We start from the raw sequence: 24436 nt of genomic DNA on the forward strand, positions 1-24436 counted from the left end.
CCATCCCCTTCTCGCAATTCCTCCGTCTCCGCCGCATCTGCTCTCAGGATGAGGCTTTTCATTCTAGGACGAGGGAGATGTCTTCATTTTTTAAAGAAAGGGCTTCCCTTCCTCCACTATCAACTCTGCTCTTAAACGCAACTCCCCCATTTCACGTACATCTGCTCTCACTCCATCCTCCCGCCACCCCACTAGGAATAGGGTTCCCCTGGTCCTCACCTACCACCCCACCAGCCTCTGGGTCCAACATATTATTCCCCGTAACTTCCGCCACCTCCAACGGGATCCCACCACTAAGCACATCTTTCCCTCCCCCCCTCTCTCTGCATTCCACAGGGATCGCTCCCTACACAACTCCCTTGTCCATTCGTCCCCCCCATCCCTCCCCACTGATCTCCCTCCTGGCACTTATCTGTGTAAGCGGAACAAGTGCTACACATGCCCTTACACTTCCTCCCTTACCACCATTCAGGGCCCCAAACAGTCCTTCCAGGTGAGGCAACACTTCACCTGTGAGTCGACTGGGGTGATATACTGCGTCCGGTGCTCCCGATGTGGCCTTTTATATATTGGCGAGACCCGACACAGACTGGGAGACCGCTTTGCTGAACATCTACGCTCTGTCTGCCAGAGAAAGCAGGATCTCCCAGTGGCCACACATTTTAATTCCACATCCCATTCCCATTCTGACATGTCTATCCACGGCCTCCTCTACTGTAAAGATGAAGCCACACTCAGGTTGGAGGAACAACACTTTATATTCCGTCTGGATAGCCTCCAACCTGATGGCATGAGCATCAACTTCTCTAACTTCCGCTAGGCCCCACCTCCCCTTCGTACCCCATCTGTTACTTATTTTTATGCACACATTCTTTCTCTCACTCTCCTTTTTCTCCCTCTGTCCCTCTGAATATACCTCTTGCCCATCCTCTGGGTTCCCCCCCCCCGCTTGTCTTTCTTCCCGGACCTCCTGTCCTATGATCCTCTCGTATCCCCTTTTGCCAATCACCTGTCCAGCTCTTGGTTCCATCCCTCCCCCTCCTGTCTTCTCCTATCATTTTGGATCTCCCCCTCCCCCTCCAACTTTCAAATCCCTTACTCACTCTTCCTTCAGTTAGTCCTGACGAAGGGTCTCGGCCTGAAACGTCGACTGTACCTCTTCCTACAGATGCTGCCTGGCCTGCTACGTTCACCAGCAACTTTTATGTGTGTTGCTTGAATTTCCAGCATCTGCAGAATTCCTGTTGTTACCCATAGCCCTCTGTTTTTCTGAGCTCCATGTACCTATCTAGGAGTCTCTTAAAAGACTCTGTCATATCCGCCTCCACCACCGCCGCTGGCAGCCCATTCCACGCACTCACCACTCTCTGTGTAAAAAGCCTACCCCTGACTTCTCTGTACCTACTTCCAAGCACCTTAAAACTGTGCCCTCTCGTGTTAGCCATTTCAGCCCTGGGAAGAAGCCTCTGACTATCCACACGATCAATGCCTCTCATTATCTTATACACCTCTTATCAGATCAGCTCTCATCCTCCATCACTTCAGGGAGAAAAGGCCGAATTCACTCAACCTATTCTCATAAGGCATGCTCCCCAATCCAGGCAACATCCTTGTAGATCTCCTCTGCACCCTTTCTATGGTTTCCACATCCTTCCTGTAGTGAGGTCACCAGAACTGAACACAGTACTCCAAGTGGGGTCTGACCAGAGTCCTATATAGCTGCAACATTACCTCTCGTCTCTTAAACTCCATCCACGGTTGATGAAAGCCAATGCACCGTATGCCTTCTTAACCACAGAGTCAACCTGCGCGGCAGCTTTGAGTATCCTATGAACTCGGACTCCAAGATCCCTCTGATCCTCCACACTGCCAAGAGTCTTACCATTACTGTTATATTCTGCCATTGTATTTGACCTACCAAAATGAACCACCTCACACTTATCTGGGTTGAACTCCATCTGCCACTTCTCAGCCCAGTTTTGCATCCTATCAATGTCCCTCTGTAACCTCTGACAGCCCTCCACACTATCTACAACACCCCCAACCGTAACCCAACCCTCCACTTCCTCATCCAGGTCATTTACAAAAATTGCAAAGAGAAGGGATCCCAGAAAAGGTCCCTGAGGCACTCCACTGGTCACTGACCTCCATGCAGAATATGACCCGTCTACAACCACTCTTTGCCTTCTGTGGGCAAACCAATTCTGGATCCACAAACCAAGGTCCCCTTGGACCCCATGCCTCCTTACTTTCACAATAAGCCTTGCATGGGGTACCTTATCAAATGCCTTGCAGTAATCCATATACATTACATCTATTGCTCCACCTTCAATGTGCTTAGTCACATCCTCAAAAAATTCAATCAGGCTCGTAAGGCACGATGTGCCTTTGACAAAGCCATGCTGACTATTCCTAATCATATTATGCCTCTCCAAATGTTCATAAATCCTGCCTCTCATGATCTTCTCCATTAACTTACCAACCACTGAAGTAAGATTCACTGGTCTATGACTTCCTGGGCTATCTCTACTCCCTTTCTTGAATAAGGGAACAACATCTGCAACCCTCCAATCCTCCAAAATCTGTCCTGTCCCCATTGATGGTGCAAAGATCATTGTCAGAGGCTCAGCAATCCCCTCCCTCACCTCCCACAGTAGCCTGGGGTACATCTCATTGGGTCCCAGTAACTTATCCAACTTCTTGCTTTCCAAAAGCTCCAGCACATCCTCTTCCTTAATATCTACATGCTCAAGCTTTTCAGTCCACTGTAAGTTATCCCTACAATCACCAAGATCCTTTTCCGTAGTGAATACTGAGGCAAAGTATTCATTAAGTACCTCTGCTATCTCCTCCGGTTCCATACACACTTTTCCACTGTCACACTTGATTGGTCCTGTTCTCTCACATCTTATCCTCTTGCTCTTCACATACTTGTAGAATACCTTGGGGTTTTCCTTAATCCTGCTTGCCAAGGCCTTCTCATGGCCCCTTTGGCTCTCCTAATTTCATTCTTAAGCTCCTTCCTGCTCGCTTTATAATCTTCTAGATCTCTGATTACCTAGATTTTTGAACCTTGCGTAAACTTTTTTTTCTTTTTGACTGGATTTTTAACAGCCTTTGTACACAATGGTTTCTGTACCCTACCATCCTTTCCCTGTCATTGGAAATTACCTATGCAGAACTCCAGGCAAATATATTCTGAACATTTGCCACTTTTCTGCCATACGTTTCCCTGAAATCATCTGCTCCCAGTTTATGCTTCCAAGTTCCTGCCTGATTGCTTCGTATTTCCCCTTACTCCAATTAAACACTTTACCAACTCGTCTGTTCCTATCCCTCTCCAATTCTATGGTAAAGGAGATAGAATTGTAATCACTGTCTCCAAAATGCTTTTGCACTGAGAGATCTGACACCTGACCAGGTTCATTTCCCAATACCAGATCAAGTACAGCCTCTCCTCTTGTAGGCTTATCTATATATTGTGTCAGGAAACCTTCCTGAACGCATCTAGCAAACTCCACCCCATCTAAACCCCCTTGTTCTAGGGAGGTGCCAATCAATATTGGGGAAATTTAATCTCCCACCACAACAATTATTGTATCTTTCCAGAATCTGTCTCCCCATCTGCTCCTCGATGTCCCTGTTACTATTGGGTGGTCTATAAAAAACACACAGCAGAGTTATTGACCCCTTCTTGTTTCTAACTTCCACCCACAGAGACTCAGTAGACAATCCCTCCATGACTTTCTCCTTTTCTTCATCTGTAACACTATCTCTGATCAGCAATGCCACTCCCCCACCTCTTTTGCCTCCCTCCCTGTCCTTTCTGAAATATCTAAAGCCTGGCGCTCTTAAGTAACCATTCCTGCCCCTGAGCCAACCAAGTCTCTGTAATGGCCACAACATCACAGCTCCAAGTACTGATCCACACTCTAAGCTCATCCGCTTTGTTCATGATGCTTCTTGCATTAAAATAGACACATCTCAAACCTTCAGTCTGGGAACGTTCCTTCTTTATCATCTGCCTATCCTCCCTCTCGCACTGCCTCCAAGCGTCCTCTGTTTGTGAGCCAACCTCCCTTTCCTCCGTCTCTTCAGTTCGGTTCCCACCCCCCAGCAATTCTAATATAAACTCCCCCCCAAATAGCCTTAGCAAACCTCCCTGCCAGGATATTGGTCCCCCTCGGATTCAAGTGCAATCCGTCCTTTTTGTACAGGTCACGCCTGCCCCAAAAGAGGTCCCAATGATCCAGAAATCTGAATCCCTGCCCCCTACTCCAATCCCTCAGCCGCACATTCTCCATCTCACTCTATTCCTATATTCATTGTCGGGTGGCATAGGTGGATAATCCGGAGATTACTCCCTTTGAGGTCCTGCTTCTCAACTTCCTTCCTAACTCCCTGTGGTCTGTTTTCAGGACCTCCTCCCTATTCCTACCTATGTCGTTGGTACCAATATGTACCACGACCCCTGGCAGTTCACCTTCCCACTTCAAGTTATGGTGGACGCGATCAGAGACATCCCGGACCCTGGTATCTTGGAGGCAAACTACCACCTGTGTTTCTTTCCTGCATCCGCAGAATCGCCTGTCTGACTCCCTAACTATAGTGTCCCCTATTACTGCTGCCTTCTTCCTTTCCCTACCCTTCTGATCACAGGGCCAGACTCTGTGCCAGAGGCGCAGCCACTGTTGTTTCCCCCAGGTAGGCCGTGCCCCCCCAACAGTACTCAAACAGGAGTACTTATTGTTAAGGGGGACAGCCACAAGGGTACTCTCTAGAATCTGACTCTTACCCTTCCCTCTCCTGAATGTTACCCACTTATCTGTCTTGAGGCCCTAGTGTGTCTACTTGCCTATAGCTCCTCTCTATCACCTCCTTACTTTCCCTGACCAAACGAAGGTCATCGAGCTGCATCTCCAGTTCCCTAACCCGGTCCCCAAGGAGCTGTAGCTTAACACCCCTGGTGCAGACGTGGCCTTCCGGGAGGCTGGGAGTCTCCCGGACTTCCCACATCTGACACCCAGTACAGAACACTGGCTTCACAGATATACGTCCTGTTTCTACTCTTCAAAGGTAACCTACCTCGCCTCGACCTGTTATCGCTGAAGCCGATAACCTTTGCCTTAAGTGTACCTAAAGACTTGGCGTCCACAGTCGCCTGTGACAAAGAATTCCACAGATTCACCACTCTCTGGCTAAAGAAATTCCTCTTCATCTCCATTCTAAATGGACAGTCCTCTATTCTGAAGCTGTGTTTTAGGCTGTCTCACCTTAGGAAACATCCTCTCCACATCCACTCTACTGAGGCCTTTCAACATCCAATGGGTTTCAATGAAGTCAGCCCTCATTCTTCTAAATTCTGGCCCAAAGCCATCAAATGGTCTTCATATTGACAAGCCGTTCAATCCCAGAATCATTTTCATGAACCTCCTTTAAACCCTGTCCAATGTCAGCACATCCTTTCTTAGATATGGGGCCCAAAACTGCTCACAATAAAGAGAAGGAGAAAAAAAACATAGCCCTTGAATTAAGCGCATTCCTGTGAGAATTTAGCACCAAGGGATTCTATGATTTGACAGATAAAACTCATTTTAACACTTCGTTATTTTTCAGACGCTGCCCAGATCACAGCAAGGAAGATGCAGGCTGACCTGGAGGCTTTGAAACGAACTGTGCAGAAGAAAAATGAGGAAGTTGACCATAATCTCCTCGCGTACGCGGATTTACCGAATGGACATCGAGAACCCGAGATAGCGCGGTCCGCCACCGCCGAGTCGCCTCCTCCTCAGGCAGAGCCGGAGAACCGAGGGGCATCTGCAGGTTGCGAGCCAGAACCCTTGGCCGATGGGTTCGTTGCGGAAGCTGAACGGGGCCCGGCTGACCCCGGCGAGAGGTCAGATTATGTCGGCCAGCCTGCGGGTCGCTCGGCGAGGTCGAGCTTCGGAGAACTTGCAATGAGGATCAACCCGGCGGAGCTCGCCACGAGAATACGGAGGAGCCGCCAGTTCCGGAATCACCTGTCCGTGGCGTTTGACGAAACGGAGTATGAGCCGTACGGGCTGCCTGATGTCGTGCAGAAAGGTGAGTGCTCATGAAGTGATAAGAACATAAGAAATAGGAGCAGGAGTCGTCCATCTGGCCCATCGAGCCTGCCCCGCCATTCAATAAGATCATGGCTGATCTGACCATGGATTCATCCCCATCTACCTGCCTTTTCCCCAGAACCCTTAATTCCCCTACTATGCAAAAACCTATCCAACCTTGCCTTAAATATATTTACTGAGGTAGCCTCAACTGCTTCATTGGGCAGAGAATTCCACAGATTCACCTCCCTCTGGGAAAAGCAGTTCCTCCTCATCTCCATCCTAAATTTACTCCCCCAGATCATGAGGCTATATCCTCTAGTCTAGTCTCACCTACCAGTGGAAACAACTTTCCTGCCTCTATCTTATCTATCCCTTTATAATTTGATATGTTTCTATAAGATCTCCTCTCATTCTTCTGAATTCCAGCGGATATAGTCACAGGTGACTCAGTCTCTCCTCATAGTCTAACCCCCTCATCTCTGGTGAACCTCCAAAGCCAGTATATCCTTCCTCAAGTAAGGAGACCAGAACTGCAGGCAGTGCTCCAGGTGCGGCCTCACCAGTACCCTGTACGGTTGCAACATAACCTCCCTGCTCTTAAATTCAATCCCTCGAGCAATGAAGGCCAGCGTTCCATTTGCCTTCTTGATAGCCTGCTGCACCTGCAAACCGACCTTTCGTGATTCATGCACAAGCACTCCCAAGTCCCTCTGCACAGCAGCATGCTGCAATGTTTTACCATTTAAATAATAATCTGCTCTTTCATTTTTCCTCCCAAAGTGGATGACCTCGCATTTACCAACATTGTTCTCCATCTGCCAGACCTTTGCCCATTCACTTAACCTATCTATGTCCCTCTGCAGACTCTCTGTATCCTCTGCACAATTTGCTTTTGCACTCAATTTAGAGTATTCAGCAAACTTAGATACACCACACTCAGCCCCCTCTTCCAGATCGTGAACAGTTGCGGGCCCAGCACCGACCCCTGCAGCACTCTGCTCACTACTGATTGCCGACCAGAGTAATACACCCATGTTTCCCAATTCTCTGTTTTCTATTAGCTAACCAACCATCTATCCACGCTAATATGTCACCCCCAACTATATGCATCCTCATCTTATGGAGAAGTCTTATATGCCAGCGGTCCCCAACCACTGGGCCGTGGACCGGTACCGGCCGCAAAGCATGTGCTACTGGGCCGTGAGGAAACGATACGAGTCAGCTGCATCTTTCCTCATTCCCTGTCACACGCTGTTGAACTTGAACATAGGGTCGTCAACTGTCCCGTATTAGCCGGGACATCCCGTATATTGGGCTAAATTGGCTTGTCCCATACGGGACCGCCCTTGTCCCGTATTTCCCCCGCTAAGGTAGAGCGTTCCTATGAAACCTTTCGTGCCAAAATGGCGTAAAGCGAAGAAGCAACTATCATTAATTTATATGGGAAAAATTTTTGAGCGTTCCCAGACCCAAAAAATAACCTACCAAATCATACCAAATAACACATAAAACCTAAAATAACACTAACATATAGTAAAAGCAGGAATGATATGATAAATACACAGCCTATATAAAGTAGAAATAATGTATGTACAGTGTAGTCGGGAAGATTAAGTCAAAACCGATTTGTGGAAAAAAAAATTGGCATGTACGCGCATGTGCATACTGGTGCCCGCGCAAGGCTTCATGGTCATGGTAGTCTTTCTTGGGGTAAACACCGTCCCGTATTTGACTGCTACTTTTGTCCTTTATTTGGGAGTGAGAAAGTTGGCAACCCGAACTGTAAAGGACATGTTGAGGTGAGTTTAACCCTACTGGAACACCCCCCTCCGCCCCCACCCCACCGGTCCGCCGGTCTGCAAGAATATTGCCAATATTCAACCGGTCTGCAGTGCAAAAAAGGTTGGGGACCCCTGTTTTATGCGGCACCTTATCGAATGCCTTCTAGAAATCCAGTAACCCAGGAAAAACACAGTCCAGGCTTCATAAGAGATAGGAACAGAATTGTGCCATTTAGACCAACAAGTCTGCTCCACCATTTAATTGTGGCTGATTTATTTTCTCCCTCAACCCCATCCTCAAAAGTTCAAAGTAAATTTATTATCCAAGTACATATACAACCCTGAGATTCATTTTCTTGCAGGCGCGCTCAATAAATCTGTAAAATAGTAACCATAACAGAATCAGTGAAAGACCGTACCAACTTGGGCGTTCAACCAGTTCTGCCTCATCCCGTAAACTTTGACACCCTTATTAATTAAGTACCTTCCGCTTTAAACATACCCAGTGACTTGAATTCCACAGATTCACTGTCCTCTGGCTAAAGAAATTCGTCCACACCTCCGTTCTACAGCGATGTCCTTGTATTCTGAGGCTGTGCCCTCAGTTCCTCATCTCCCCCCACTACACTGCATACTGACATCAGTCCAGGGAAGTTACATTGATTTAGGAAATTGTGTTAAATCTCCCCTGTAAAAATCAAGTAGCAAAGAAAGTTGGGCACTTGATGCATGGTTATGTAAAGTAAAGGCATCCGTTAGTCTTGCGAGACCATGGATCTGCGCCTGGAAAGTCTTCACTCTCCAGGGCACAGGCCTGGGCAAGGTTGTGTGGAAGACCGGCAGTTGCCCATGCTGCAAGTCTCCCCTCTCCACGACACCAATGTTGTCCAAGGGAAGGGCATTAGGGCCGATACAGCTTGGCACCAGCGTCGCCGCAGAGCAATGTGTGATTAAGTGCCTTGCTCAAGGACACAACACGTTACCTCAGCTGGGGCTCGAACTCACGACCTTCAGGTCGCTAGTCCAAGTTGGCCACGTGCCCATGGTTATGACTGACTATAATAGACCATAAGACATAGGAGCAGAATTAGGCCATTGGTCCATCGAGTCTGCTTTGCCATTCAATCATGGCTGATCCTTCTTTCTCCTTCTCAGCCCCACTCCCCAGCCTTCTCCCCGTAACCTTTGATGCCATGTCCAATCAAGAACCTATCAATCTCCGCCTTAAGTACACCCAATGACCTGGCCTCCACAGGTAACAAACTCCACAAATTCACTGCCCTCTGGCTAAAGAGATTTCTCCACATCAGTGTTTTAAATGGACTCCCCCTCTATCCTGAGGCTGTGCCCTTTTGTCCACCATGGGAGACATCCTTTCCACATCTGTTCTGAAACCAACATTCAAAAGGTTTTAATGAGATCCCCACCTCACCTTTCTGAGTTCCAGTGAGTACAAAACCCAGAGCCGTCAAACGTTCCTCGGATGAGAACCCTTTCATTCCTGGAACCATCCTTGTGAACCTCCTCTGGACCTTGTCCAGTGTCAGCACATCCTTTCTTAGATGAGGAGCCCAAAACTGTTCACAATACTCAAGGTGAGGCCTCACCAGTAACTCATAAGTGCCTTATAATGGAGCCACAAGTGGGAAACATAAAAGCGTTAAAAGTTTACCTTTATGTTTCACATGTGCGTCGAAACATACCGTACACTGAAATGCGCTGTTTGCGTCAACAACCAACACAGTCTGTGGATTGCGCTGGGGGCGGCCCGCAAGTGTGATAATATAGCACGCCCACGACTCACTAACCCTCACCCTGACTGAACGTCGCTGGAATGCGGGAGGAGGCACACACGATCGAGGCGAGAACGTGCAAACTCCTTACAGGCGGCGGCGGCGGGGAACGAACCCTGATCCGCTGATCGCTGGCGCTGTAAATCGATGGGCTAAACACCACGCTTCACACACCACACTTTTCACACAGCAGACCTTCAGGAGAGGGAGTCAAGGAGACTCTGCCCCTCCTGACGTGATTCGACGCAAACGATTTACCGCAGTGAAGTGTCTTCCAGGGATGCCTACCCTGAAGGAGTTTAAATCTTCCCTTCGATGGGAGTTCAGTGAAACCCTCTCTCGCTGCTCCCCCTCTGTGTTGCCTGCTGCTCCCTGACTGTCACCTTGTGTTTCTCTCTCCCCTTCCCCCACCTCTTAAATCTACTCCTCATCTTTCTTTTTTCTCCAGTCCTGCCGAAGACTCTCGGCCCGAAACGTCGACTGTACTTTTTTTCCTACAGATGCTGCCTGGCCTGCTGAGTTCCTCCTGCATTTTCTGTGTATTGCTCGGATTTCCAGCATCTGCAGATTTTCTCTTGTTTGTGATTTACTACAATTTCATTTGCTGTAATCACGTCCTTTAACATTCAGAATATAGACAGGTAAATGCACAAAATTGCATATTTGCAATAGTAGACCATCCCAACTTGCTGGTCCGCTTTAAATATGCAATACTGGTGTCTGTTCCAAAAGCCTCTTGAGTCCCTCCCAGGATCCGAAAATATACCAGTTTTTGTTACGGTGTTGAGGGACAGCTCCATGAATATAAGACGACTGTTTTCTACAGTCCTGAAGAAGGGTCTTGGCCCGAAATGTCAACTGTTTACTCTTTTCCATAGATACTGCCTGGCCCGCTGAATTCCTCCACCATTTAGTGTGTGTTGCTTTGAATATACAACCAACCAAATTATGGCGGCCAAACCGAAACAAATTTCCGCTAGCCTCAATTGCTACGGAGCTGTTATACTTGCATGGTGTGCCCCCCCCCCCCCCGCTGACATGATTGCTTCAAAAGTTGAATTGTTTACTCGATCCTTTAACATACAATCTTAAGTGTAAGCTAAATGTGATAGAGTGGTCAGCAAAAGATATGCCGTCCGTCGGTCCCAATCTACAAACTGCAGTGAACAAAGCACAAAGACGGAACTTATTCCCTTGGCTTTTGCCATGCCTCCCCCATGTGACTAACTACTACAATAACCATAATAAACCATATTGAGAGGTCAGCAAAAGATATGCCGTCCGTCAGTCCCAATCTACAAACTGCAATGAACAAAGCACGAAGACGGAACTTATTCCCTTCGCTTTGCCATGCCCCAATTAATGTGATTAGTTACCACAATGAATGCGCATCACAGAGTACAATGCAGGGCTCCTACACAGATGTTCAGTGACCATATAGATCTGCCCTGACCTGTGATTACATAGCAGGGATACACCTGCTAATAGCAGGAATGTTCATCTGTTGTCTTTCCCCTGTGTAGTTTCAATGGGACAAGGTCAGATTGTCCTACACCCTTCACTAGCCACAAAGTATCAGTTGGAAATACTGGCATGCCAGCCTCCGCTTGTGCCGAGATGAGGCCACCCTCGGTGGAGGAGCAACACCTTATATTCCATCTGGGTAGCCTCCAACCCGATGGCATGAACATCAATTTCTCCTTCCGCTAAAAAAAAACTTCCCTCCCCCTTTCCCTCTTCTATTTCCCCACTCTGGTCTTTCACCTCTTCTCTCCTGCCTATCACTCCCCTCCTCCGTCCCTTTCTCCTACGGTCCTCCCTCCTGTCCTATCAGATAACTTCTTCTCCAGCCATTGACCTTTCCCACCCGGCTGACTTCATCTTCCAGCTAGTTCTGCTGCCGCTCCCTGCACCTTATTCTGCCATCTTCCCCCTTCCTTCTCAGTCCTGAAGAAGGGTTGACTGTTTATTCACTTCCATAGATGCTGCCTGGCCTGCTGAGCTCCCCCAGCATTTTGAGTGGTTTGCAGTTGGAAGATAAATTGTGTACAAATTTTATTTCCCAAAGTAGTTCTCATTTGGTTAATCCAGAATGCCAGAATAATCACGAACAAATTAAGAGTGCATTCCATTATTAACATAAAATCTTCCACACCTTCTGCCTTTAAAATTGAAGGATTTTGTGTAGCCCCCTGGTAAGCCTCAGGCTCGCTCAGCTCGCTTTCATCTAGGGGGAGCAGCCTTCGGCCCTGCCAAATAACAGACAGTACACCATATGTGATTAAATGATTACACTTTATAGATCTTACTGGAACTATGTAATTAATGGAGATAAAATATAAAAGGAAAGTAAAAGGCGCCAAACTTATCAGAGTTCAACCACTTCGTGCACGATTGTTGAAGCTCAATTAACGGAGTCTTCTTTCCACTATTTGATCCCCTCCGACCTCCTCGACCCGCTGCCTGGGACCAACCACGGTTGTCGACCAAACGCTCCGCACGAGTCTGTCTTCGTCTCCTGTCCTCGCCGAAGACCCTGGACCTTGGAGACCCGTTTGGGGTCCGATCCATCGGCCAGCTTACAGCATCCCATCTCCTCTCTCTGTCCCCATCGCGCCTCCTGCCCCACAGCCCGTGAAGACAATAGCTTACAGACACACAAGAAAGAATAACATCTATCCCAATTGGTTAGCAAATGAATACAATTCTCTTATCAGTAATTATGACCCAAACAAGCTGCGAGAGAGAAGCACTTTCTCAGCAGTTAACGTAACAAAGAAGCCATTTTTATTTTTAACATAACAAAGAAGCCATTTTATTAGCCTTAGCAGTGACATGAAAGAAGAAACTCCTTACATTTGTTTGATCTATTTTGACCAATTGTCCCAGGTAGTGGTGATACCACAGGTTGAAACTTGATCTATTAACATGGCTTTTCCATGTGTGTTTTTTTTAACTAATTGAGTAACTTATTCGAAGATGGTTGGGTTGAGTCGTTCTCTGATCTTGGCAAGTTACTTGCCCAGGTTTTGTCGCCGAGCGAGGAGACGTCGTTGGCGCGCTGTGGAATGTGGTGTGTCCTCTGAATGCTCGGCCTTTAGGTACTTTTCAGTTGGCTGATTGGATGGCATTTTGGAAGCTCGATTCTGAATTTGAGTTACAAAACAAACCTGCTGACGATGTCTCCTCGCACAGCCACGAAACGTTGGCAAGTGTATTGCCAGGACCGGAGAGCAGTTCAACCCAGCCTGAGTGACTTATGGCTAGGATTGATTTTTTAATGCTTTTTCCTGTGTCATTCTGACTGCCCATCCTCTGTTCTCAGGCTTTGCAGACATTCCTTCCGGGTCTTTCTGCCCACACGTCCTGCGGCGAGGAATTCTGAATTCCGCGCTTTGTCCCCAGCAACAGGAGGAAGGGCCGTGCGACTAGCTTCAGGGCTGCAGGCGGAGATGGCGGCAAGCAAAATCGGTACAAAAACGATGAGCCGTGTCTGGTGGAAACGAAGGCTTCCACGCGATGGCTGTCAGAAAATAAGAACCTGTTTACAGAGTAACACGTACAAAAACACTGAAGTAACTCGGCAGAGTGGGCAGCATCTACGGAAGAGAAGAAACAGTCGGTGTTTCGAGCCGAGACGTCAACAGTTTATTTCCCTCCATAGGTGCTGCCTGACCTGCTGAGTTTCTCCAGCGTTTTGCCATGTGTTGCCTCGGGTTTCCAGCATCTGCAGAATCTCTTGCGTTTATGGTTTACAGGTCCTTATTAGGATAAGATTAATAGATTTGTAACTTGTAAAAGAAAAATTGTAAATGATTTATAGCAGAAGCCCAGGTTCCTGGGTCTCTTTCTCTCAAAAGTATCAGAATTGAATTTGCACAACCATTGACTCAACGTGGGTTAATGTGGATTTTGTTACTGATGTTTAAGTCAAGTCAAGTTTATTTTCATTTAACTATATACATGTATGACTGTCAAAGGAGATGTTTCTCCAGACCGAGGTGTAAAGCACAATAATATACACAACATAAAATAACTTATGAACATAAGGGTGAAATCTACAGATGAATCGCTAATAAATAACAAACTAAAGTACATTAATATTAAATATTGTCAGGTACAGAACAGATTAACCGGTGACACTTCGAATGCGGTGTGTCAGGAAGTTCAGAAGCCTGGTGTCCTAAGGGAAGAAACTGTTTCCGATCCTGACCGTTCGTGTCTTTATGCATCGGAGTCTCCTGCCTGATGGTGGAAAGTCAAAGAGGAAGCTGGTTGGACGGGTGGGATCCTTGATAATACTGAGGGCCCTGCGTACGCAGCGCTCCTGATAAATGTCCCCGATTGACGGTAGGGAGACCCCTGTGATCCTCTCGGCCACTCTCACAGTCCTTTGTTGGGACTTCCAGTCCGATGCTCTGTTGTTCCCATACCAGATGGAGATGAAACTTGTCAGGATGCTTTCAACTGAGCTCCTGTAAAATGCGGTTAAGATGGGGGTTGGGGGGAGCCTTGCTTGCCTCAGTCTCCTTAGAAAGTGGAGGCGCTGCTGTGCCTTCTGGTTCAGGGAGGTGATATCAAGGGACCAGGTGAGATAATCCGTGATGAGAACTCCTAATTTATTTCAAGTTTCTTTTTGATGTTCAGTGAAAATTAATCTTTTTGGTGCAGCCCTTTGCAGAGAGAGGTGCCTGTGCCTATTACTGTCGATACAGTACTGGAGGTTGTTACAAGAATTGACAGGATCACACTGTTGTGCGAAGCATCAGGAAGAGGCAGGCATTCCTCATCTGTAAAACAACCCAAGTCCAAAAATAAAAAAATGCCCATTGCATCTCCTGACCCGATTGTTATTAGTGTAATATTGATGTGACTCGGACACCGCTGTAGATTGAACAACCCCTTTCCACGTCCTGACGTCATACGCACTCTGACACTACGAATACTCACACAATACATTACATCCTCCTTCTCAAAATTTTTTTTACAACACTGTGAATTACCAAAACAATGCCTCTAGGTATGCCCTTCTTACAGTGCAACAACCATGACATAAACTAAAAAAAAACTTACCTTCTTGTACTGTATTCTGCATTGTATCTTACAATATTAACAGCAGTGTATTTTCTTTTACTAACATAGACTAATAAACCTTTCATTAGTCTCTGTATCTAGCTGGAAGTCTGACTTGTCTCCCAGACCGTGTATGATACAACTGTGACTGTGCTTGACCTTCATCCGTGTCAGTCTCGAATGACCTCTGTGTCTTTGGGGTCTGCATCACTCTTGGTGTCGTTTGTTTCCATGTCTGTATCTGTGGAAATGTCCTGTGCATCTGTACGTGGAAACTCCCTCTCGCCTGTCTTCAGCAGATGCTTCCTGTTCCTCCTGTTGGACTCTTCCATCCGGCGTGCGAACTATGAAGGATCTTGGTTGCTGATGTCTGTTCACAACCACAGCTGGTTGCCAAGTGTCTCCTCTCTCTATTCTGACATTTTCACCTGTATGCAGATCTGGCAACTGTCTTGTATGTCTGTCATAGTAGTCCTTTTGCTTTATTTGCTTGTACTTTTGCTTGTCACGTACTTGAGCATTACCTTCAGGAGCCAGTAGAGTTGTGGATGTTGGCAGTTTGGACTTCAGACGATGTCCCATCAACAGCTGCGCAGGAGAGAACCCCACACCCTCAATCGGTGTGTTGCAGTATTCAAGCAGAGCAATGTAAGGGCCACCGTTGCTGCTATGTGCCTTCTTGAGCATGTTCTTGAGTTTGTACGGTTCTCTCTGCTTGTCCATTAGACTGAGCGTGCCCTGGACTAGAAGTAACATGTTGAAATTCCCAGCTTTCTGAGAACCCTCTGAACTCACCACTGGCATATTGTGGACCATTGTCGCTAACAACAATATCTGGAATACCATGTCTTGCGAATGTCGACTTCATTGCAGTAATGACGCCTCGACTGGACGTGTCGCTTAACTTGGTGATCTCCGGATATTTTGAATAGTAGTCCACACAAAGCAGATATTCTGTACCATTGTAGTGAAAGGGATCTGTGCCAATCTTCTCCCATGGTCTTCCTGGTTGTGGGTGGGGAAGCAGAGGCTCTCTTGGATTGCTGTTTTTGTTTTCATTACAGACAGCACACTGAGACACAATGTCTTCTATCTGCGTTGATATGCCTGGTCAATAGAGAATGTCCCTTGCTCTTTCTTTACACTTCACTATCCTCAGGTGTGACTCATGAACTCTGTTGAGCATGTCCTGTCTCATTCGGTTTGGTACGATGAGTTTTGCCGTTTTAAACATTAGTCCTGATGCATAGCTGATTTCCTTTTTAAATGTCCAGTATTTCTGCATTTCCTTTGGAACATCTTTCTGCTGGCCATCCATTCATTGTAATGTCTCTTAGCATTTGCATTTCAGGATCATCTGCAGTCGCTTTCCTGAACATGTTCAACTTCTCCTCAGAGATGGGTAGCTGAGGTGTAACCCAGTTGACCTCCAGCTCTCTTCCTAGCAACTCTTCCTTTTGCTCTTTGAGGTAAGCACGGCTCAAAGCATCAGTGATGTGCAGTTCTTTTCCTGGCTTATAGGTGACTGTGAGAGTCTACCTCTGTAGCCTGAGAAGCATCCTTTGCAACCTCATAGGAGCTTGGTGGAGTGGCTTTTTGAAGATGCTCTCAAGTGGTTTGTGATCACTCTCAACCTGGATTTCTTTGCCATATACATATTGGTGGAATTTCTCACACCCATAAACTATGGCGAGTAATTCCTTCTCGATTTGAGCATATCGGCGTTGACAGTCCGTAAGTGCTGGTGATCCATACGCCACAGGCCTCCCATCCTGCAGTATAACAGCTCCTATTCCCTCCGAACTGGCATCCACAGACATCGTCACTGGTTTATTGACATCATAGAACTGAGTACTGGTGCATTGGTAACCAACTGCTTCAATGTGTCAAAACTTTTCTTTTGTTTGTCTTCCCAATGCCATTCAGTGTTGCTCTCTGGTAGCTTTCGGAGTGGAGCGCTGACCTCTGATAAGTTGGGAATGAATTTGGGAAGATACTGTATCATGCCCATGAACCTCAATAGTTCTTGTTTGTCTTTGGGTGGTGGTAGCTGTACCACAGCTCTGACCTTTTCATCATCTGGTTTTAGCCCATCAGCACTGAGCACATGACCTATGTATTTGATCTCTGTAGTTCTGATCTTACGTTTACTTTTGTTCCGTTTTAGGTTGTACTCACGTGCTCTCTCCAGGAGCTTCCTCAGTCTCTGATCATGTTCCTCAATTGTGTCAGCCCATATCAGCAAATCATCAATGATATTGACCACCTCGTCCAGGTCTTCAATCATTTGTGCCACGGATCTCTGGAATACCTCTGATGCAGAAGAAATCCCAAAGGGTAGACGCAGGAAACGATATCTCCCTATGGGCATGTTGAAAGTGCATAATTTGGAACTTTCTTCATCCAGCTTGATCTGCCAGAAGCCTTGATTTGTGTCTAATACTGAAAAGTATTTTGCATTAGGCATGCGGGAGACAACCTCTTCAACCGTGAGCAGTGGATAGTGCTGTCTTTTGATGGCTTGGTTGAGATCTTGTGGATCCATGCAAATCCTCGTCTTTTTTTCTGTGACCACTGTCACCATACTATTCACCCAGTCAGTCGGTTCTATTTGTCTTGTTATGACTTCTATCTTCCATTCTGTGTAGCTCCTCCACTACTCGATCCCTGAGAGCTACTGGAATCTTTCTCGGGGCATGCACGACTGGTGCAATAGTTGGATCAGTCTTGATATGGTGTTTCCCTGGTAAACATCCTAATCCAGAAAACAAGTCATCAAAGTCTTTGAGAATGTCATTTTCTTTTTCAACACCATAGATTCGCTTCACCAGGCCTAGCTTTGTGCATGTTGCTTTGCCCAGTATTGCTGAAACATGTTGCTGTACTATTCCAAACTCGATCTTGTATTTTTGACCTTTGTATGCACAGGTGAGTGCTTTTTTTGCCCAGTGGTGCCGTCTTGTGGTCGAAATATGCAACAAGCTTGCAGGTGGATTTTTCCATCCTTCCTCTGATGTCCAGTGAGTTGAATGTTTCTGCCGACATAACATTGCACTTTGCCCCAGTGTCAAGCTTAAATGTCACTTTCCTCCTGTTTATTATCAGATCTTGGGTCCAATCATCTTCATCCTCCATCTCTGCATTGTCAATATTCTTGATGCATCCCTCCTGTTCCACTTCAACTGTGCCAATGAACATGTCACTGTTGCCCTCACTCTGTTCCACAGCATGATTTTGCTTGCGTGCTCCTTCGTTCTGCACACCTTTGCAAAGTGATTTCTTTTCTGGCATAACTTGCATGTCTGACCAAAGGCTGGACATTTTCTGTATCCATGTTTATAACCACACCTGTTGTAATTAACTTCCTTTTGATCATCCTGTGGAGCTGGCTTTGTCCTACTCTTGTTAGTTTTCACAGTTTTTACTTTGTGCACTTCAATCTCTTCATTGAGCACTTTAACCTGACTTGACGTGATCTCGCTGGCACGGCAAACATCAATCGCCTTATCTAATGTAAGATCTGCCTCTCTCAATAGCCTGCCTCTCACTTGATCATCTCATATGCTGCATACAATCCTGTCACGTATTAAAGAATCATGCAGTTGTTCGAACTCTCATTCTTTTGCCTTGCTCTTCAAATCTGTTACGTAGGCATCTATGGTCTCCGTTGGTCCTTGAGCCCTCGTGAAAAACCAGTGTTGGGTGAACGGTAAGTTTTTTCTCGGTTCGCAGTAATCTTGAAACTTTTTTTTCAACACTTCAATTTTATCTTGCTCATCATCTTGGAAGACAAACGTGTTGCAAACCTTTATTGCCTCTTCTCCCACCACATGCAGAAACATAGCACATTGCACTTTCTCCGTCTTTTCAGCTAGGCCGCTAGCAGTGCAAATCAGCTCAAACTCCTGGATCCATATTTTCCAGTTTTCAGCAAGATTACCTTGTAGGCTTAAACTTGACGGTGGCTGTAACTGTGACATCTTCTCTTCCTTTTTATTTTTCACGTTTTCTTCTGACACCATGTAATATTGATGTGACTCAGACACCGATGTAGATTGAACAACCCCGTTTATTCATCAGACTTCCATTTTTAAAACCCTTTTCCACGTCCTGACGTCATACGCACTCTGACACTACGAATACTCACACAATACATTACAATTAACAGACTTCCTCCACCTCTGGCACTTCACATGGAGTTGAAAATGAGAGGAGATTTTCCCTTTTGAAGATAACAGGGCACATCTTTGCTGCCTCTGTGTTTTCCCCTCTGTCTTCCTCTAAATGTAATTTTACTGACTACCTATATGCTTGGGGCAGGTTCTGCTGTGGCCTAGAAGAGGGAATTGGATAAAACATATGATGAAGATGTGGAAAGTTACAGTGAGACATATATTTGGGTGCCAACATAGCACGTCCAGGTTGCTGTGCAGAAAAACACACAACGTACCAGGCAACAACAGCAAAACAAGACCTGTCCCTCCCTCCCTCCCGCCTAGGCACTCACCCATGTGCATTACACAATCCTCTAACCCCAAGGGAGGCCGCCTTCGTCTTCCGGTCTTCAGCGCCTGTGGATTGCCGGACTTTCTAGGGGCTGTCCCCATCCGGTACACAACCCCTTCTCATCATTACCATCACGGAGGAGATACAGGGGCCGGAAGACCCACTCTCAACGCTTCGGGAACGGCTTCTTTCCCCTTTGCCATCAGATTTCTGATTGGTCGATGAGCACAGCCTCATTATCCCATACTTCACACTGTTTGTTTATGGAAATGGGATTGGTAAAGGGCTAGCATGGATGTGATGGGGTGAATGGCCTGTGCTGCAGCCATTCGGTGACTTTAAAGCATTTTACTGTTGATACATTGAGATTCTAATCAGTCTCACCAATTCACGTTGATTACAGGTATTTAAATTAATTCATTGTGTTTTCCTGGTCAATAATAAGGCCACCTCATATTTTGACAAATGGGTACAAAATTATATTTTATGAGGCCTCATATGTTGAACCAAATTTATTTACAAAGTTCAAAGTAAATGTTACTATCAAAGTACATGCATGCCACCGCATACAACCCTGAGATTCATTTTCCTGCGGGCATCCCCAGCAAATCTATAGAATAGTAACCGTAAACAGGATCAGTGAAAGATCAACCAGAGTGCAGAAGACAACAAACTCTGCAAATGCAAATATAGATAAATAGCAATAAATAACAAGAATGTGAGATAAAGAGTCCTTAAGGTGAGATCATTGGTTGTGGGAACATCTCAATAGTTATCCCCTTCGAGAGCTTGATGGTTGAGGGATAGTAACTGTTCCTGAACCTGGTGTTGCGAGTCCTGAAGCTCCTGTACCTTTCTACCTGATGGCAGCAGCGAGAAGAGAGCATGGTCTGGGTGGTGGGGATCTCTGATGATGGATGCTGCTTTCCTATGACAGCGTTTCATGTAGATGTGCTCAATGGTGGGGAGGGCTTTACCTGTGATGTACTGGGCTGAATCCACTACCTTTTGTGGGATTTCTTATTTGTAAAAATAGGTGTTGGGATCTTGTTTAAAGATTTTATTTAATAATTGCATTCGATGTGGAATTTTGTCAAATGTGAAACCACCTCACCTGTATGGCTTATTTTGATAGCCATTGTATACAAATTCGTCACATTCAAATTATATTTGCTGTATGGGTGGAGTATTGTATTATATACCAAAGCCAATCTATTCTCGAGTATTATTACTTTCTTTGTGCTGAGCACGTTCAAAGTTACACATGCTGCTCTTGACACTTCAGATTTGTGGTAAGCAGCCCCACAGATGAAATCTGGAAGCAAATCGGATATTGTGCGATACAATTACCATGTTGGACTTTCATCTCAAGAAAGAAACAAACGTCACTTTTTCTAATGCTCCCGTTTGTATCAGCCCTCGTGCAGAGAGAGGATATTCATCGCCCACTGTAATGTTCGTTGGATTTTGATTCTGAATTACCATTGTGTTCTTTCAACCCAATTAATTGCCAGAGTTGCACAGATCCCCAGCTGGAAGAAGTCTGCCGACTCTGAAGCGGACTTCTATCTGAGCCAGCAACCAGCAGGTGTCATCGTTTACCACAGTATAAAGATTGCTCCATAAAGGGGAATGAATCACCCTGGGGATGTCTCGAGCACAGACTTGAATATTAATCTAGTTTATGGTGGTAACATAATCACATCTTGAATCAGCTGTTCTTGGGCTTCCAGCCGGGTACAGGTATCAATTATAACTGATGTATTGATGACAAACCTGGCCATCTTCATCAGGGATGAGGCCTGGGTTTGTTTAGCCCGGTGGTATTTAGACCCCCGTCGTCCGTCCCTCCTGATTGGTTAGCCCTCATCCAATCAGGTTTCTGCTCTCCCACCTCGTTTACAATCGAATTCCAGCTTTTACTTAGAGCGAGACCTCCGTCTTTGTTAAAATCCTTTTCCTCTGGTTTTATTTCAGTGGCTTCCTTCACCAGACGGTCCCAAAAGCCACTGGCATGGCACAGTAGTTTTGTGCCCTCGAAGTCAATCCTATGGCCATTGCGAATGCGATGTTCTGCTACAGCCGATTCTCCGGGTAACCCAAATGGACACACTTCCTGTGCTCCTTGAAGGCTGGAAGCCCGAGAAGAGTTTATTTGTCAGATATGCCGGTTAAAACTAGATCTATAATCATAGCATTGTTGGAATGGTAATATATCCAGTCTAGTTAATTTCCTCCCATTCTGAATGGGAATACCTTACTCCTAGATCAATAAATCACTGCTACTGAGAGGTAAGTGCCTACCTGCACTTTGTTAACCACATCTGCTCTGGCTGCATCAGGCACCTGAAGCAAAACCCCACCCTCCCTCCGTTGAAGTACACACTGACCAGTACAGATCAGGATAGGCCCTTCGAACCACGATGTTGTGTCCACCAACTCTAGTATCAATTTAACCCTTCCCTCCTGCAGAACCTTCTATTTTTCTGTCGTCCACATGCCTATCTGGGAGTTTCTTAAGGGCGGCTGATGCAGCTGTCTTTTACAACCACCCCAGGCAAGGCATTACACTACTCACCATTCTTTGTGTTAAATCGCTTACCTCTGATATCCCCCCACCCCAATACTCTCCTCCAATCAACTTAAAATTATGCTCCTCGTATTAGCCATTCTGCCCTGGGCAAAAGAGTCTGGCTGGCCACTTATCTATCATCTTTTATACCTCTCTCAAGTCACCTCTCACAATCCTTAGCTCCAAAGAGAAAAACTCTAACTCACTCTATCTTCATACACTGTCTAGTCCAGGCAGCATCCTGGTAAACCTCCGTAACCTTGCTAAACTTCACTGGCATTCCTCTGGTGTGGTCATCAAAAGCAGCGGGGGTCAGAGGTGGTAGGCCAGGGCAGGTGGTGTGGTCACTTGGTGCTCAGGAATGCAGCCTGGTCAGTGGGTAAGTTTGGGCCCATTGCCGGAGACTGGCACACCTGCTCTTTGTGTGTCAATGCCGCAAGTTATAACAGAGGACGGAAGCTATTGTCTCTGTGTTACCTTACCCGCACACCTCTCAACCCAGCCTGACGATTTCTATACGGTCATCATCATCATGTGCTGTGTGGTATGACATCATCATTATGTGCTATATGACGTGGGCGATCGTGGTCTACGGCCATGATTGTTCTTGGCAAATTCTACAGAAGTGCCTTCTTCTGGGCAGTGTGTCCTTTCAATACGGGTTGACCCCAGCCATTATCAGTACTCTTCAGAGATTATCTGCCTGGTGTCAGTGGTCGCATAATATGTGATTGTGATATACACCGGCTGCTGATATGACCTGCTCCCATGGGGAAGGGCTAAGCAGGTGCTGCACCTTACCCAGGGGTGACCTGCAGGCCAGCGGAGGGAAAGAGCGCCTTACACCTCCCTTGGTGGAGAGGCATCTCCACCCTGGCACCCGAATGTACAGTATAGAGTATACTGGGCAACCTCGCTACACGGAGGAGCAGGTTTGCTAGGTTGCTGCTGCAGCAGTACTGTCAATAACACTTCGTACAGGATTCTGTAATGATTTTTAACACGAACTACAGTGTTGCTCTTGTTCTTGAGAACATATTCATTGTGCAGCGCAGGGTACCCATGTATTTATAATCTGAAGGAAGCAGCCTGTTCAGTTTCAGGCTGGAGGGCCATTTTTGGTGGTATCAGATGCCGCTTGATTGTATGGCGTTAGCAGCTTCTGTGGAAGCGTGTGATGTACTCTGGTTGCCTACGTGATAAGGAGGTTACTCTTCGTCTGCCATTTGCAAATGTTTAAAACACAACTAAGCACAGCGAGGCACCACCCAGTGCTTGGATAGTTTCAACACCGGCCCAGATAGTCTGGAAGCCCGAGGGTCAGGCTGATTTCGCTCGCTTCCCCTGCGAATGCTCACTCCTTTCCCCGCGGGGCCGAGGCTGCGAACTGGTCTGGCTGCTCTGCGTTTTTGCCCCGCTGGTGAGATGAACTGGGGACCCAGGCTTTCGGCCTACTCCGGCTGCTCCCGGATCGGATCTGGGACTCAGTCTGGTTCAGGATGCCGTTGGCTGGCTTCTATTGTCTGCATGAATGTGTTTTTTTCTCTCTCCCTCTCTTTCTCGGCGCGGTTGGTTTTGGTCTTTTTTTTAAATCGGGTTATTCGGGTTTCTTGTAAGCAGACAAATCTCAAGGTGTATAATTTATATATTCTTTGGTAATAAATGTGCTTTGGATCTTTGAATCATCTGTGCAAGTTCAAATTAAATTTATTGTACAAAGTACATCTTGGTGTCACCAGGCACCAAGCCTGACATTCGTTTTCTTGCGGGCAGACTCAGTAAGATCAGGAATCTTAATAGAACCAATGAAAGACCGCTCCCAACAGGCAATGTGCAGAAGATAACAAACTGCAAGATGAAAGAAAATAATAATAACGAATAGACAATAAATATCGAGAACGTAAGATGAAGAGTCCTTGAAAGTGAGATCATTGGTTGTGGGAACATCTCAATGATGGGGCAAGTGAGTGTAGTTATCCCCTTTTGTTCAGAAGCCTGATGGTTGAGGGGTAGTAACTGTTCCTGAACCTGGTGGGGTGAGTCCTGAGGCTCTTGTACCTTCTACCTGATGGCAGCAGTGAGAAGAGAGCACAGCCTGGGTGGTGGGGGTCCTTGACGATGGACACTGCTCTCCTGCAACACCTCTCTGTGTAGATGTGATCAATGACGGGCGGGGCTTGACGGACAGCGGCGTATCAAATTAATTTTTGTAGGATTTTGCATTCAAAGGCAACCGGGTGTTTCCACACCAGGTTGTGATGCAGCCAGTCAATAGACTCTCCACCTCACATCTATAGAGGTTGGTCTTAAGTTTTAGATGTCATGCCGAATTTTCGCAAACTTCTAAGGAAGTAGAGGCACTACCATGCTTTCTTCATCATTGCTGGATAATATAATTCCCACTTCAAATAAGTGCTAGTTCAGGATATGGCAGGGCTGTTAAGCATTCTTACCACCAATTGCTGATTTTAAGGCTTTTAAGTCATAGGAGCAGAATCTAGCACAATTATTCTGCATCGTGGCTGAATTATTTTCCCTCTTGACCCCATTCTCCTACCTTCTCCCCGTAAACTTTGAGGCCGTTACTAATCTAGAGCCCATCGTCCCTTGCTTTAAGTAACT

General features: G+C 46.4%; 1 protein-coding gene across 2 annotated transcripts in view; it reads left to right on the forward strand.

Annotated features, from left to right (window-relative positions):
• LOC140188939 (uncharacterized) overlaps positions 1-20469 on the forward strand; it is a 103828-nt gene extending 83359 nt beyond the window's left edge. For both annotated transcript variants that reach the window (XM_072245593.1, XM_072245594.1), the window contains 2 exons: positions 5617-6084; positions 12989-20469. In XM_072245593.1, the coding sequence (XP_072101694.1) occupies positions 5617-6084; positions 12989-13095 (575 nt within the window). In that variant the 3' untranslated portion in view covers positions 13096-20469. The remainder of the gene's footprint in view (positions 1-5616; positions 6085-12988) is intronic.
• Positions 20470-24436: the final 3967 nt, after the last annotated feature.

The sequence above is a fragment of the Mobula birostris genome, chromosome 28 (assembly GCF_030028105.1).
Source record: "Mobula birostris isolate sMobBir1 chromosome 28, sMobBir1.hap1, whole genome shotgun sequence".
Taxonomy (NCBI): Eukaryota; Metazoa; Chordata; class Chondrichthyes; order Myliobatiformes; family Myliobatidae; genus Mobula; species Mobula birostris.